The sequence below is a fragment of the Sus scrofa genome, chromosome 15 (genome assembly GCF_000003025.6).
Source record: "Sus scrofa isolate TJ Tabasco breed Duroc chromosome 15, Sscrofa11.1, whole genome shotgun sequence".
Taxonomy (NCBI): domain Eukaryota; kingdom Metazoa; phylum Chordata; class Mammalia; order Artiodactyla; family Suidae; genus Sus; species Sus scrofa.
The window spans coordinates 75895316-75911752 of NC_010457.5; the positions used below are offsets into that span (position 1 = coordinate 75895316).

The 16437-nt window shown below is 39.3% G+C and overlaps 1 protein-coding gene across 1 annotated transcript in view; it reads right to left on the bottom strand.

Annotated features, from left to right (window-relative positions):
• FASTKD1 (FAST kinase domains 1) overlaps positions 246-16437 on the bottom strand; it is a gene marked incomplete at its 5' end in the record, with an annotated part of 29729 nt that continues 13537 nt past the window's right edge. Inside the window, 11 exon segments of the mRNA XM_013984245.2 lie at positions 246-442; positions 612-726; positions 1340-1421; positions 1424-1477; positions 2388-2501; positions 3057-3185; positions 5131-5259; positions 10804-10918; positions 12582-13068; positions 14719-14850; positions 15868-15978. Of these exon segments, the coding sequence (XP_013839699.2) occupies positions 332-442; positions 612-726; positions 1340-1421; positions 1424-1477; positions 2388-2501; positions 3057-3185; positions 5131-5259; positions 10804-10918; positions 12582-13068; positions 14719-14850; positions 15868-15978 (1579 nt within the window).

Below are 16437 nucleotides of genomic sequence, written 5' to 3' on the forward strand. Positions count from 1 at the left end.
TCGGTTAAGAATCCGACTGGTATCTATGAGGATGAGGATTCCATTCCCTGGCCTCGCTCAGTGGGTTAAAGATCCAGCCTTGCCATGAGCTGGGGCATAGGTCACAGACACAACTTGGATCTGGTGTTGCTGTGGCTGTGGTGTAGGCCAGCGGCTATAGCGCCGATTCGACCCCTAGTCTGGGAACCTCCATGTGCCGTGGATGTGGCCCTAAAAAAAAAAAAAAAAAAGACAATTGACCTTGATACCAATTCTACACTATTATCTTTTAATTGAGTCAAGTCACTTCATTAAAATAAGTTCAAATCTGATACACCGTGAAAACCAATGTTCAATAAAAACAACGATCAGATTTGCCTGCTCCAAATATCCGTTCTCTCAGGTAGTCCATCCGAGCACCCTTTGTTGACAATGCCATAGAGTTCCATTCAAAATGAGGGATCTGTAACATAAGTAATGTAGTATGAATGAAAGTTAGAAGGCAACAACAAAAAACATCAGGGAAGACCTCTCAGCATGGTAAGTCTACACCTTTCACATTAAAAGGTGACACTTATTAAGCCAATGTCTCTGGGTTTTTTAGAGGCTGAATTAATATAAATATTTCATACCTGAATTACATGATAGCCTAAAATTTCCAAATGTCGTTTTTTCATGGCAGATTTCCCTTTTAAATGAGGGGTATTTCTGCAGAATGCTCTTGAATCCAAAAATTCCAAAGCAATCCTATATAGGATAAAAATAAATATTTACGTCTAATATGACAATGAGAGATTGTTCAATTATAAGCCTTTCAGGAACAAGGTTGCATCTCTATAAACTGAAAAAAGCCAAATGAATTAATGAGTATACAAATTATTTTTCTACTTCAATTAGTAATTAATGACAAGTAATCCTATTCATTAGAATTAAATGAAATTATTGGAAGAATCTACATGCTTGCATCTATTTGTTTCTTTGTCCAATATATATGTATTATGCATCTACCATATGTAAGGTACTGTGAGGGACACAAAAATAGACACATCTTGTAAGTAACTATACATAGTAAGTAACTATAATGCAGTGTAGGTGCCATCAGAAAAGTAAAGAGGCATGGAAGAAGAAGATACTATTTACTTCCACTGAGGACAGCTTGAAGGTTAGTGCTTCAGAGATTGCTAAACTTTGGACAGTGAAGGATGGACATTAAGGCAGAAGCACAGGAAAAGCAAAGGTACATGGATAGAATGAACGAGATATATGAGGAGCAGGTTCTACTATAAACAATCCTAGATAGTTCATTGAATCGTGCCAAATTTAACATTGAGATAACAAAATCTGAAACTAAGAAAGTTACTTTTCAGCTCCTGGTGGCAGTCTCGATCCAGCTATTTGAGTATTTGATTCTGAGTGTATTTTTGGCAGTTTTCCCAAGGTTAATTATGGCTTCCATATGGAAGAGGGTTTTTTCTTTTATCCAAGATACATTCAAAACCTATAAGGAAGTATAGGAATCAAAAATATGAATTAGGTAAACTCATATGTAAAAGTTAAGATGTTTTGAATATATATACACACACATAGGCATACAAACACACAGACGCACACACACTCCAACATGCTGAGGAACCTCCCTAATTATCCAACTTATTTATCTAATTCAAGAGCACCTCTCCTTGAAAATCAACCAATAAAAATCAACCAGCATGGAGTTCCCATCGTGGCACAGTGGTTGTTGAATCTGACTAGGAAGCATGAGGTTGCGGGTTCGATCCCTGGCCTTGCTCAGTGGGTTAAGGATCTGGCGTTGCCATGAGCTGTGGTGTGGGTCGCAGATGCGGCTCAGATCCTGAGTTGCTGTGGCTTTGGTGTAGGGCGGTGGCTACAGCTCCAATTAGACCCCTAGCCTGGGAACCTCCATGTGCCGCAGAGCGGCTCAAGAAAAGACAGAAAGTCAAAAATAAAAATCAACCAGCAAGTATTACTACACTATTAATTAGCATGGGAGATGTACTTAGCATTGCACTAGGCCAAATCACACTGAGTTTTACTGTAATCCCCTTAACTCTCTTGATCACAACTGAAGGAAGCTAAACCAATTCATCTGAAAATCAGTAAAAATAAAGATCCAAGCATGTATCCTGTCTTTCCTGTATGAACTGTACATAAGGGTAACAAAATACGTGGTAATAGGAAAGTTCTTTTTTTTGTCTTTTTGCCTCCAAGCCATGTCTGCGACCTATACCACAGTTCAAACAGCAACACTGGATCCTTAACCCACTGAGCAAAGTCAGGAATCAAACCTGAGTCCTAATGGATACTAGTCAGGTTTGTTACCACTGAGCCACAACAGGAACTCCTAGTTTGGTTTTCTGAAAGTAGGTAATAACCTACCAAACACTTACCTATTGTGTAGTAATAAGGTGTAAGAACCGAGGCCTTTACAAAATTGATTCCTCCTAGAACCTCTGCTAACATTTTATAAATCTGCTGTTGTGCTCCATTCATGCTGCCAGTATCTTTATGAAAATAAAAACAATTAGTTCACTTAAAATAAGTTTTTGTATGAAAATCACTCCAAGTCTATAAACTGAAAAATAAAGATTAATATTTCCTTCAATGTAATACCATGTGCATTTTTCTACTAAATTTAGGGGAGGTTCCCTGGCTCTCCACCAAAGGAGGTTCAGGGTTCTAAATATTAAGAAATTCTTACAACACAAATTTCACCTACAAAATGGTTTCACTAAACAGTCACGGCACTCTTGGGAACTCTGGTGTCATGGTTAGGTTTTTTTTTTCTTTTTTTCATTTTTGGCCACCCCAAAGCATATGGAGCTCCCAGGCCAGGGATCAGATCCAAGTCGAAATCTCAACCTAAGCCAAAGCTTAGGCAACACCAGATCCCTAACCCACTGTGCCAGGCTGGGGATCGAACCCACGTCCCAGCACTCCCAAGATGCCACCAATCCTGCTGCACCACAGCAGGAGCTCCCATGGTTAGGTTTAACCATAATAACAGTGAACTACCTAATTAACTAAGCTTTACTTTCTGACACAAAGAAAACTCAAACCTTTATTATACTGTTGACAGAAGCGCTCATGAAACCAGGGAATCTGGTATTCAGGACATTCCAAGCAGACTGCTCTATTTAATTCCATAAGACGAAATTGGACCTTCATATTTAGAGATGAACATAAAACTGAAATTTAAAAAGTATATTAATGGGCTTTGATAGCCTAAACTTAGCAAAGACAATTCATTTTTCACATTCATTTATCCCCATTATTGGCTGTAACTTTTATTCTCATAAAGTCATTTCATTTGCATACACTTACTTTATGGTTTTTTTAAATTTATTTTCTTTTTAGGGTCACACCTTGGCATAAGGAAGTTTCTGGGCCAGGGGTCAAATCAGAGCTGCAGCCACAGCCACAGCAACACCAGATCCGAGCCATGTCTGTGACCTACACCACAGCTCATGGCAACAGTGAATCCTTAACCCACTGAGTGAGGCCAGAGATCAAACCTGCATCCTCGTGGATACTATTCAGATTCAGTTCTGCTGAGCCACGATGGGAACTCCTAATTATGAATACTAAAACTACATTTTAGGAGTTCCCTTGTGCTTTGGCCCAAAAAACAAAAACAAACTACATATATAAAAAAAAGAATACCAAAGAATGTTCATTGACCTAATATTCTACAGTTAGCAATCTATCTAAGGGAACTAAGATGAGGGCAATTACTCATGTAGAGCAATCTTCACTAACAGTAATGAAGAGGGAGTTCCTGGTGGTCTTACTAGTTAAGACTAGGAGCTTTCACTACTGCAGCCTGTGTTCAATCCCGGGTCTGGGAACGGAGATCCCACATGAAGCTGCTACACGCAGAAGTAAAAAAAGAAAAAAAAGTAATTAAGAATTGCAAACGGGGAGTTCCCATCATGGCGCAGTGGTTAACGAATCCAACTAGGAACTATGAGGTTACAGGGTTCAGTCCCTGGCCTTGCTCAGTGGGTTAAGGATGTGGCGTTTTTTTAAATTTATTTTCTTTTTAGGGTCACACCTTGGCATAAGGAAGTTTCTAGGCCAGGGGTCGAATCAGAGCTGCAGCCACAGCCACAGCAACACCAGATCCGAGCCATGTCTGTGAGCTGTGGTGTAGGCTGCAGATGCGGCTCGGATCCCTTGTTGCTGCGGCTCTGGCATAGGCTGGCAGCTACAGTTCCGATTAGACCCCCTAGCCTGGGAACCTCCATATGCCACGGGAGCGGCCCAAGAAATGGCAAAAAAAAAAGAAAAAAAGAATTGCAAACGGCCTACATGATTACAAATACATTTTTTTCGCCAGACCCACAGCATGTGGAAGTTCCTGGGCCAGGCATCAAATACATATCCCAGCAACAACCCAAGCCACTACAATGACAACGCCAGATCCTTAACCACTGCACCATAAGAGAATTCCACAAATAATTTTATTACTTCCATGCAATGGAAAATTCTGAAGACACTAAAAAATCATGACATTGAAAAATATTTAATGGTATGGAAAAGTGTTCAAAGTATAGTTCAATGACAAAAGGCAATATATAAAAGTGAATATATAATACAAATTTTGTTTTAACATATGTATATAGATCTATAAAGAAGACAGAAGAAATACTCCAAATCATTAAAAGTGGTAGTTTCACTTGGTGGTAAGATTATGAATAATCTTTTGCTTTCTAGATTATACTGTTCTATATTCTAAATTTTTTTATAATAATCAAGAAATACTTTTATAAACAGAAAAAAATGATTAACATTTAAATGCTTTAGTATGCAGGCAGAGCTGAAACTTGAATATAAAATATAAGTGCAGAGTTCCCACTGTGACACAGTGGAAACAAATCCCACTAGGAACCATGAGGTTGAGGGTTCAATCCCTGGCCTCGCTCAGTGGGTTAAGAATCCAGCGTTGCCGTGAGCTGTGGTGTAGGTCACAGATGCGGCTCAAATCTGGCATTGCTGTGGCTCTGGCGTAGGCCAGCAGGTGTAGCTCTGACTAGGCCCCTAGCCTGGGAACTTTAGGTGCGGCCCTAAAATGACAAAAGGCAAAATAAATAAATAAGATATGTGATACTTGATTAAAATATAGATACATACGTTCAAGTTGAGAATCTAATTTGGCTAAGAACTTGATGTTAAAAATTGCCTTTAGCAGATTTTCTGGAAAATATTCAATTGTAGCCAAGGAGGAACCAAGAAACACTAACATGATAGGATCCAATTTGCCTAAAACAAAATTAAGATTAAAAAAAGTATACATAAGTACGTATGTTATTCACATATACATAAATACATGTTATTAAGGTAAAATCAGGTTTTTCAAAAATGATACAAACAGAGCCTGGACAAAATTAATCTACACAGTTACAGGTTAGGATAATGGTGAAATAGAGGAGGAAAGGGGTCCAGGAGAGAGGGTACTATGCTAATATTCTATTTCTTTTTTGGGGGCCACACTCACAGCATGCAGAGGTTCCTGGGGCCAGGTTCAAACCCACACCACAGCAGAAACCCAATCCACTTCAGTGATAACACTGTATCACAGTGGATAACCCACTGTGCCACAAGAGAACTCCCAATATTCTGTTTCTTAATCTGGGTTTGATCCTTAGGTGATTCAATTTGCATAATTTCATACAATATACATACATACATTAAGGATATATGAATATTTCAGTGTTATAGTTATTATTATTATACTTCTATTAAAAAATTCTAAAATTTGAGTTCCCCTGTGGCACAGCAGGTTAAGGATCCAGCATTGTCACTGCAGAAGCTGGGGTCACTGCTGTGGCCTAGATTCAACCCTTAGCTTAGGAACTTCCACATGCCATGGGCGTGGCCAAAAGGTAAGTTTTTAAAATTGCCATTGGAGTTCCCATTGTGGCTCAGTGGGTTAAGGACCCAACATCGTCTCTGTGACGATTCAGGTTCAATCCCTGGCCTCACTCAGTGGGTAAGGATCTGGTGTTACCACAAGCTGGAGCATGGGTCACAGATTCAGCTGGGATCCAGTGTTGCTGTGGCTGCGGTGTAGGCCGGCAGCTGCAGCTCCGATTTGACCCCTGGCCTGGGAACTTCCACATGCCACAGGTGTGGTCATAAAAATATAAATAAATAAGTAAGTAAATAAATAAATAAAATTGCCTTGAAAAGAGAAAGATTCAAAACAAAAGGTCAGCAGAGTGTGTAAAAATAAGAAGTGATCCCAGACTCCAGGTACTGATGATAAAAGTACTCAGAAGGTGTTAGATTTCATTCTAAGAACTTTATAAACAATAATTCATTTAAATCTCACTTCAGTGTACAGTAGGAATGATTATTAGCTCTGCTTTATAAACCAAGTGTACTGAGGCACAGAGAAGTTAAATGACTTGCTCCAAGTCACATAGTTAGCAAGTGGACGGTGGAATTTAACCTGGAGAGTCCAGCTCCAGGATTCTGAACCACAACACTGTGCTGCTGTGCAGGGCTCTTCAACTTCCAGCTGCCAACTTCCAGCTGCATGTAGACATACATGAAGCTCAGGTCTCACCAAGCACTTCCTCCCTTACCTGTCACCCAGCAGCCTAGAGTATGTCCCAAAGTGTAAGACTTGAGGTTATTTTCCTGATTTGCCTCACCCAAGAGACATTTCTTTTTTATTTCTCTCTCTCTCTAGGGCCACACCTGCGACATATGGAAGTTCCCAGGCTGGGGTTGAATGGGAGCTGCAGGTGCAGGCCTACACCACAGCCATGGCAGCACCAGATCCTTAATCCACTCAGCAAGGCCAGGGATAGAACCCACATTCTCACAGACACTATGTCGGGTTCTTAACCTGCTAAGCCACAATGGGAACTCCCCAAGAGACATTTCTGATGAGAGAAGAAGGGGTCATCTACAGTGCCCCCTCAGCAATAATGTTGTTACAAAGGGCAAATAAAAGATGTTAAATCTTTTCAATGTTTTGCTGAGTTTATTTAATAAGGCAAGATCAAGTCATGAACAAGATTAATAGTGAGGATCTCCATTAGCAAAACTGATCTGTCAAAACTAATATTTATTCAAAATAAAGAAAATTAGTACTCCATAAGTTACTTAAAATTTTGTTTATATAGGTCTCCAAAACTTTCCCCCCCAAAAAAGATTTATTCTCTGAGTAAATCTTAAAAAAAACCCAAAGCTGCACTTCTCAGCCTCTCATCTCTTATATCCTTTGAGGAAAAAAAAAAAGAATGTGCTTTCATTTCCTTCTGGTTGTGGACACAGGACTGAACAACCAGGAGAGCACATTTAAAGTCTCATCTTTCAGTTTCAAGTCTCACCTTTCTATATATAGTTGTGTTACCAAAAGTGGGTATAAATATATGCCACTCATGCATACACCCATACCTGAATAAACACGCACATGCCACAGTCCCATTTTACTTCTCTATTAGACACAGTAATAGACGTCATTAGACACTATCCAGCTTATAGATCCCATAAAAATGTAGCAAGGTCCAGAGCATGATACTGACATAATATATTTACACTGATTTCACACCAGTCTAACTAGAAGGTCTAGAGAAACATATCCTAATATAGAGCCTAACACCTTACACCGGACATAGAAGCTTTCAGGTTAGTGTTTGTTGCTCGATTGACAAAAGAATGGGTATTTCTTACTCTCCAGGCACAGCAAAAAGCTCTGAGGAAGTTAATCTCTAGCTCTTTCTCCAACTGCATCTCCTACCAATTCTGTCTCCCTCATTCTACCCCTGCCACACTGAATCTGCTGTATCTAAAAGCAATCAAGCAGGAGTTCCCACTGTGGCTCAGCAGGTTAAGAACCCAACTAGTATCCATGAGGATGCAGGTCCAATCCCTGGCCTTGCTCAACAGGTTAAAGGACCCAGCACTGCCGCGAGCTGCAGCGTAGGTTGCAGACTCAGCTCGGATCTGGCGTTGCTGTGGCTCTGGCGCAGGCTGGCAGCTGTGGCTCTGATTGGACCCCTAGCCTGGGAACCTCCATATGCTGTGGGTTCGGCCCTGAAAATATAAAAAAATAAATAGAAGCAGTCCAGCATGTTCTCATTCTAGGGCCTTTTGCACTTGCTTTCCTTTGTCATGGGATTCTCTTCCTTCCCCACTAACGGACATGGCTCACTCGCTCACTCCATCCAATCTATATCAATGACATCCCCTCAGGGAGACAGTCCCTGACTCCCCGATCTAAGCAGCACTCCATTCCATCCACCCCACCATCTTCCTCCACCCTACACACCTGCCCTGCTCTCGTGTTCTTGAATATATACTTATCTCCACTTGACCTTATATATTTGTTTATTCCTGTCAGTCTCACCCTACCAGAATAAAAACTCAGTGATGGTAGAGCCTATCTGTTTTCATCCATCTATACCTCCAGTGACTAAAAGACTTCCTGACAAGGTTGTGAATGTTGGTCAGTGTCAACCAAAAAGGCAGCAACTATTGAGCCAGTTTTTTCATCTCTAAAACTCCCACATCATACCAACAAGTAAGAGTGAATCTGAGAGAAACCCCATAAAACCCTTTTCCTTGAAGGCCAATAGGACAAAATATAATTCAGGGCCCAAAAAGAGGATGAAAAGAAAAAATAATAATTTCCTGCCTCTGCTGTCCTAACATACTGCCTCTGCTACGGCCAAAAGCAGGCAAGAATATTTCTATTCCATTCTTTTCCAGTACTGAAACACTATTTAAAGACTTTAAGAGACACATAATAATTCGGCACCAGGAATTCCCTGGTGGTGCAGTGAGCTAAGGATCCACCATTGTCACAGCCGTAGCACAGGTCACAGCTACAACTTGGATTGGGTCCCCGGCTCAGGAACTTCCATAGGCCGCAGGTGTGGCCAAAAAGAAAAAAAAATTGTTTTGTTTAAAAAACCAAACTATTAAAATTGTGAAAAATAATCAAATGTTACATGTATCCAGGTATGATACAGGTACACAAAATCACATACAAGGTATTTTTGCTGAAAATGTTTAATCTGAATCTAATCAAGTATTTATACCTCACTTCCAGTTTACTAGAAATACAGAAGATGGAGGAGCGAGTTAAAAGAAGGCACTCAGACAAATTCAGAACGTGGAACAAACCACAACAAATGGCCAATCTCTTTTACAGAAAATAAATTTCAAGGAAAAAAAGGAAAAAAATGGCATAACAACTCTATGTTGGTTGCTTTTAAAAATTTATGAAAGACAATTTCGTGACAATTAGAAATTTTTATTATGGACTGAGAAGGTAGTAGGCGGTCCTTGTTCATTTTCTTAAGTGTGATACTTATATTGTACTTATCTAAGTCCTTATAACCTGAAGTATTTAGGGCTGACACTTCAAATAGTTCATCACACACACACAGTGGCAAAATGTTAATCATCATTTGAAAGCTACACTGTGGATATACAGTATACAGATGTTCATTACATTGTTCTTTCAATTTTAAAAACAGATAATAAAAAATCAGGAAAAGAAAAATCTTTTTCCTAATTCAATACAGAGCAAATAATTTTTTAAAAGCTAGAGAAGAAAAAAAAAAAAAAAAGCCAGAGAATATTCTAGACCGTAAGAGACTAAAGAGATAACAACCTAACAGAATAAGTGAAACTTGATCAGATCCTGGGTCTAAAATAACCACTCTAAATAAGTTATTTGGGTAATGATAAAGGAGTTTAAGGAGTTCCCACTGTGGTACAGTAGGTTAGTGATCCAGCTGGTCTCTATGGCATTGCCAGTTCAGTCCTTAAGGATCTGGTGTTGCCATACTGTGGCATAGGTCACAGATATAACTCGGATTCAATGCCTGGCCTGGAAACTTCCATATGCTGTGGGAATGGCCAAAAAGGGGGCGGGGGGGGGGGGATTGTGTATTAGATATTAGGAGAACTTAGGTATTGTGCTCATTTAGGAAGTTCTTACTCTTAGGAGGTGTATGCATAAGCAATTAGAAGTGAAGAGGCACAATGCCTACCACTTACTTTGAGATGGCTTAGAAAAAAATAAGGGGGCAAGAGAAACAAACAATGAAGCAAATATGGTAACAATTACCCAGCTAGTTTACAGATGCTATTAGTTCAATTCTTTCACTTTTTATGTAAGTTGACATTCTTCATAATAAAAGTTTTTATTTTTTAAATTTTTAATTTTTTTTTTTTTTTTTTTGCTTTTTAGGGCCTCATGAGCGACATATGGAAGTTCCCAGGCCAGGGGTCTAATTGAAGCTACAGCTCCTTGCCTATACCACAGCCACAGCCACTCAGGATCTGAGCCCCATCTGCAACCTACACCACAGCTTATAGCAACACCAGAACTTTAACCCACTGAGCAAGGCCAGGGATCAAAGCGGCGTTCTCATGGATACTAGTCGGGTTTGTCACCACTGAGCCATGACAAGAACTCCTAAGAGAAGTTTTTTTAATTGATCCAAAGCTTTTTTAAGATATAAAAATCATGGCAATTATTATTACCCTTTTTAAAAGGGCTGTGTCAGAGTTCCTGCTATGGTGAAATGGGATCTGCATCATCTTGGAAGTGCTGGGACACAGGTTCAATTCCTGGCCCAGCACAGTGGGTTAGGGATCCAACACTGACACAACTGCAGCTTAGGGCGAGACCACAGCTTGGTTCTGATCCCTGGCTTGAGAACTCCATGTGCCTTGGGGCATCCAAAAAAGAAAAAAAAGGGGGACAGTATGTATTAGAGTACCAGAAACAGTATCCTCCAACCTCTTCATCAATGTAGTACCAAACAATACACCTACTTAAGTGAGAATTGAGGTGCTGAATGCAAGTTCCAAAAAATTCATCCCTTTGAGGTGGATCATAGTTCAAGGCGCAGAATGGAAGAATAACACCAAGGATTGCAAAAGGATGAATCTGTAAAAATAGAACAAAAAAGTTATCACTCCAACTTTAGTGAAACAAAACAAAACTTAACCTAATTAAGTTAGGTTTAAAATTAGGTAAAAGTCTTTATCTAACATGCCTATAGTTAAATGAAAAATGTACCACTTTGTTTATTAAGTTTTTTCTACCTTGTTATATAATCTATTTAACCTCACCACCAATTTCTGACAATTTAGGAATAATGTAGTCAGTGGAGACATAATTTTCTGTTTTCACACCACTTATCTCACCCTTTATTTTTTTTATTTTTTGTCTTTTTCTAGGGCCGCTTCCCGCAGTATATGGAGGTTCCCAGGCTAGGGGTTGAATTGGAGCTGTAGCCGCTGGCCTACACCAGAGCCACAGCAACTCGGGATCCGAGCCGAGTCTGCAACCTACACCACAGCTCACGGCAATGCCAGAGCCTTAACCCTCTGAGCAAGGCCAGGGACCGAACCCGCAACCTCATGGTTCCTAGTCGGATTCGTTAACCACTGCACCACGACGGGAACTCCTTACCTCACACTTTAAAAAAATCTTTTTCTTTTTTCTTTTTTTTTTCTCACACTTTTGAATAGTTTTTTGTTTTGTTTTGTTGCCTTTTAGGTCCACACTCACAGCATATGGAAATTCTCAGGCTAGGGGTCGAATTGGAGCCATAGCTGCCGGTCTATACCAAAGCCACAGCAACTCAGGATCCAAGCGCATCTAAGACCTACACCACAGCTCACGTCAACACCAGATCCTTAACCCACTGAATGGGCCAGGGAACAAACCTACATCCTCACAGATACTACTCGGATTCGTTTCTGCTGCGCCTCGACGGGAACTCCTGAATAGTTTTTTTTGGTTGGTTTTAGTTTTTTTATTTTTTTTTTTTTTAAAGACTGCATCCACAGCATATGGAAGTTCATGGGCCAGACAATGAATCTGACCCACAGCTGCAACCTATGCCACAACTGTGGCGCCACCTGATCCTTTAACCCACTGCACTAGACCGGGGATCAAACTAGACCAGGGATCAAACCCACACCTCTGCAGCAACCCAAGCTGCTGCAATTGGATCCTTAACCCACTAAGCCACAGTGGGTATTCCATGACTTGCTTTAAATAGGATAAGTAATCATCACAGGATTATACAAAATAAGGAAAAGAAAATAAAAGTCATTCATCTCCATTATCATAATACAGCTAGTATTAAGAAGTTCCTTCTAGCCAATGAATTTTGACCACTGATCTTAACAATACTTGTAATGAACCAAAGGATGACTGCCAATCTCCCCAAATCTGTACTGCTGGAGGAAGAGGCTTTAAGAGGAGAAATGACAGGGAGCTCCTTTCATGGCTCAGAGGTTAATGAACCCGACTAGGATCCATGAGGATGCGGGTTCAATCCCTGGCCTCACTCAGTGGGTTAAGGATCCAGTGTTACCATGAGCTGAGGTGTATGTCGCAGATGTGGCTTGGGTCCTACGTTGCTGTGGCCCTGGTGTAGGCTGGCAGCTGCAGCTCCAATTCGACCTCTAGCCTGGGAATCTCCATATGCCATGGGTGCGGCTCCAAAAAGACAAAAAAAAAAATTGCTTGTGATAAACACTTATGCTTTTAGAAGTTGACAACTAGATAACACTAATGTGTAATATTTCAATTTCACCTTTTCGATCTGCTGAACGACCACTGAAGCTATCCTATCAAGGAGTGAAGTACTGAGGTAGTTACTTCTAGAAATGAAAGATGCAATCCCTGCAATGTTCATGTAATTAATTTCATCCATCAAACGCTGTAAGGTAACAACTGTTTCTTCAAGGAGAGAATGCGCAAACCAGTCTCCTTTCAAAGATTTAACTTCTTTCCATAACAGATTCAAATCGTTGCATTTCTGTAGTCTCTGACGACCATGGTAATCTAATTTTTGAAGTAGTTTCAACTGTTTCCCAGGAGTACTATCCAGATACGTGTGATCATACTGAATACATCTTAAAACAGATGTGGCAAAATCATTCAGGTCACTTAGGTCACACTGTGGTAAAACTGCTTCGATTTGAGATATCCTTGCTTCATCTAGGTGAGGAGAAGGAAGCATCGAAAGAGCACAGACTAGGAGGGCAATCTCACTAGGTACGACACTGACTTTCAAATAACTATAAAGGAAGAACAAAAATGAAAAGAACAAAATTAATACATCAGCAACAAAACCCAAAACCTATATAAGTATTAGAATATGAATATATAATTATTATTAAATAGGCATGATAGGCTTAAAATATAATTTTTTTTTTTTTTTTTGGCCTTACATGAAGCTGGTGGAAGTTCCCAGCACAGGGATAGAACCCATGCTACAGAAGTGACCCCAGCTGCTTCAGTGACAATGCCAGATCTTTAACCCACTGGACCACAGGGGAACTCCAAAATATAAGTTAATTTAAGAAGGGCTAGATAGAAGTTCCTGTTGTGGCTCAGTAGTAATGAACCTGACTAGGATCTATGAGGATGCAAGTTTGATCCCTGGCCCCGCTCCATGGGTTAAGGATCCAGTGTTGCCTTGAGCTGCAGTGTAAATTACAGATCCCTCATTGGTGTGGCTGTGGCCCTAGCCTGCGAACTTCCATATGCCACAGATGCAGCCCTAAAAACCTCCCCCCCCCAAAATAAGGACTAGATAAATTCAAAGATGACAGGTTCATAAAAGGTTACTAAGGGAAGGCTTAAGATGCTCTAAAGCACATCCCAAATTTTTTAGTGCAAAAATAAAATCATAGTCCCTGATAAACAAAAGGTCAGTGTCAGAACAGATAACACAGGACATACAATTGATCCCATTCTCTAGGCCTCCTTTCCCAAATCCCTATGGTAAGAGCCCCCCCACCAGGACAGCACGTGTTAAGATGCAAATTAAAAACTGGGAGCTTTTAAAGACTCTAGATTTAGAAGTACTGGAAGAGATAATAAAATCAAAATTAAAACAAAATTGAGTTGCCTTTTAAAATATTAAATTATTATATTAAAATAGTGATAATAGAAGTTCCCGTCATGGTGCAGTGGAAACGAATCTGACTAGGAGCCATGAGGTTGCGAGTTTGATCCCTGGTCTTGCTCAGTGGGTTAAGGATCTGGCGTTGCTGTGAGCTGTGGTATAGGTTGCAGACGTGTCTCGGATCTGGCATGGCTGCGGCGTAAGCCAGCAGCTGTAGCTCCGATTCAACCCCTAGCCTGGGAACCTCCATATGTTGCGGATGCAGCCCTAAAAAGGAAAAAAAAAAAAAAAAAAAAAAAAAATAGTGGTAATATTCAATGCTAGCAATGGCGCACTAATACAGGTTTTCTCATTCACTAACAGTAAACTTAAAAAGTTTGCGCAACCTTTCTGGAAAGTTGCTTAGCAGTATGGCTTAAGAACTTGTTGCCAATCTTATGATACTTGTCTAAAAATAAACCCCCAACAAACACAAATTCTCCCAGCTCCACTTGATATTTTTTTCCTCATCTCTCTTCCATGCCCCTTCTGCCAGTGCTTATATTTAATATATTTTGAAATGGAAATGAGGTCAGTAAAGTGATGGAGTTTTGCCTTCTTTAGCAGCTCCAACCTTTTCATGGTTATTTCATTCCTGCAGGAAAGGAGAATGCTTGACAGAATGGGCATGGAGAGATAAGTGTCTTAAATTTTTAATAATAACCCACCCATTACTGCTTTCAGAAGTTTCAACAACTCTATACATAATTAAAAAAACAAATATTGAAGGTGGATTATAAAATTAAAGACTGAACAAACACATTTATTTTAATCTTACCTAATCAGTAATTCTCTGAGTTTTACAAAAAAGTCTTTACTTTGAAAATGTAGAAAAATCAATGTTTGAGTTATCCTCAATAACTCCACTGGTTTATAGTTATCCAAATGTTTACATAGAATTGAAGCAATTCTAAAAAAGAATGATAAAACATATTATAACCAGTTCATTCATTTCTTCATTAAATTTTTACTGAGGAGCTGCTTCATGCCAGACATACTCTGTGCTAGAGAAACAGCAAAAAATGACACAAAGTTTTCTGTTGTTGAAGAACAGTTTCCAGATAGATGATGATAGAAATGTAAAACTGATTTAATTTTCTTCCTTAAATCCACTGGCCCTCTAAATGGAGATGTTTAAAACCAATGGGAAATGCAAAGAGGCAATAAATTGGAGGATTAGGGCAGAAGGAAAATTTTGTAAAGGAATATGTAAGGATGAAAAAATAAGTATATAAGTCTGAACCATATATTTTTTTTCTTCTAAAATCTGGTGAAGAAGCCAAAATACGATGCTATAATTTCAAGGTAACAACTGTAGTGTGAAACAATTTTAAGTCCATATAGATGTTAACTGTTCTACAGGAACTGTCCTTTTGAAAATTCAGGTCCTGCTCTATGCTCTCTACCTTCCTAGATTATGATGCCCTGTTTGAGAATAACAACAGCAGCAAATGAAATGAAAGATACTGTAAACAACTTAAAAATCTCTATTTTGAGGAGTTCCCATCATGGCTCAGCAGTTAATGAATCTGACTAGCATCCATGAGGATGCAGGTTCAACCCTTGGCCTTGCTCAGTGGGTTAAGGATCTGGCGTTGCCATGAGCTGTGGTGTAGGTCAAAGACGAGGCTCAGATCCTGCATTCCTGTGGCTGTGGTATAGGCCAGCAGCTACAGCTCTGATTCTACCCTTAGCCTGGGAATCTCCATATGCCTCGGGTGTGGCCCTAAAAAGAAAAAAAACCCCAAAAAACAAAACAAAAAAAACCCTTCTATTTTGAAAAACAAATTACTTAGAAAATAAACAATGACTTAACTCCTTATTTCTTCAAAACCAACAGATTACAGAAAAAATAAAACTTTCTGAAAAAAATAGCAACTTATGAATGCCAACTAAATTTCACATTATGAATTTCAGAAAAAAATACTTTTTAATCAGATGTGAATTTCTGCTTTCCATCTCTTCCATTGCTTCCATCACTGCCAGGGCCTGCTGGCTAGTCAGCTCCTCTGACATCAATAATATAGTTGACTTAAGTCTAGAAGCAAAGAAAAAAATTTTAATGTTAAAAACTAATGATTAGCTTATTAAATTTTTTAAAATAACATTTCTTACATAACAGAAAAAAGGAATAATATAAAAAAGAACTGAATTCAATATATGATTCCAATTTTCTCTCCAGATAATTGGGCATAATATAAAATATTACTGAATAAAGAAAAACACATTGTTTTCTTCAAAGTATACTTTAGGGCCTCAGTATAATCTTAAACTGTCTCTTAAAAAAACATAGATAAAACATTTTGGGGTTATTTATTTATTTTTGGCTGTGCCCACAGCATGAATAAATTACCAGCCTAGTATCTAACCCACACCACAGCAGCAACCAAACCACTGCAGTGACAACACCAGATCATTAACCTGCTGCACCACAGGAGAACTCCTAGATAAAATGTTTCGTTTTGGAGTTTCTTTTTTTTTGCTAAAATTTTAATTA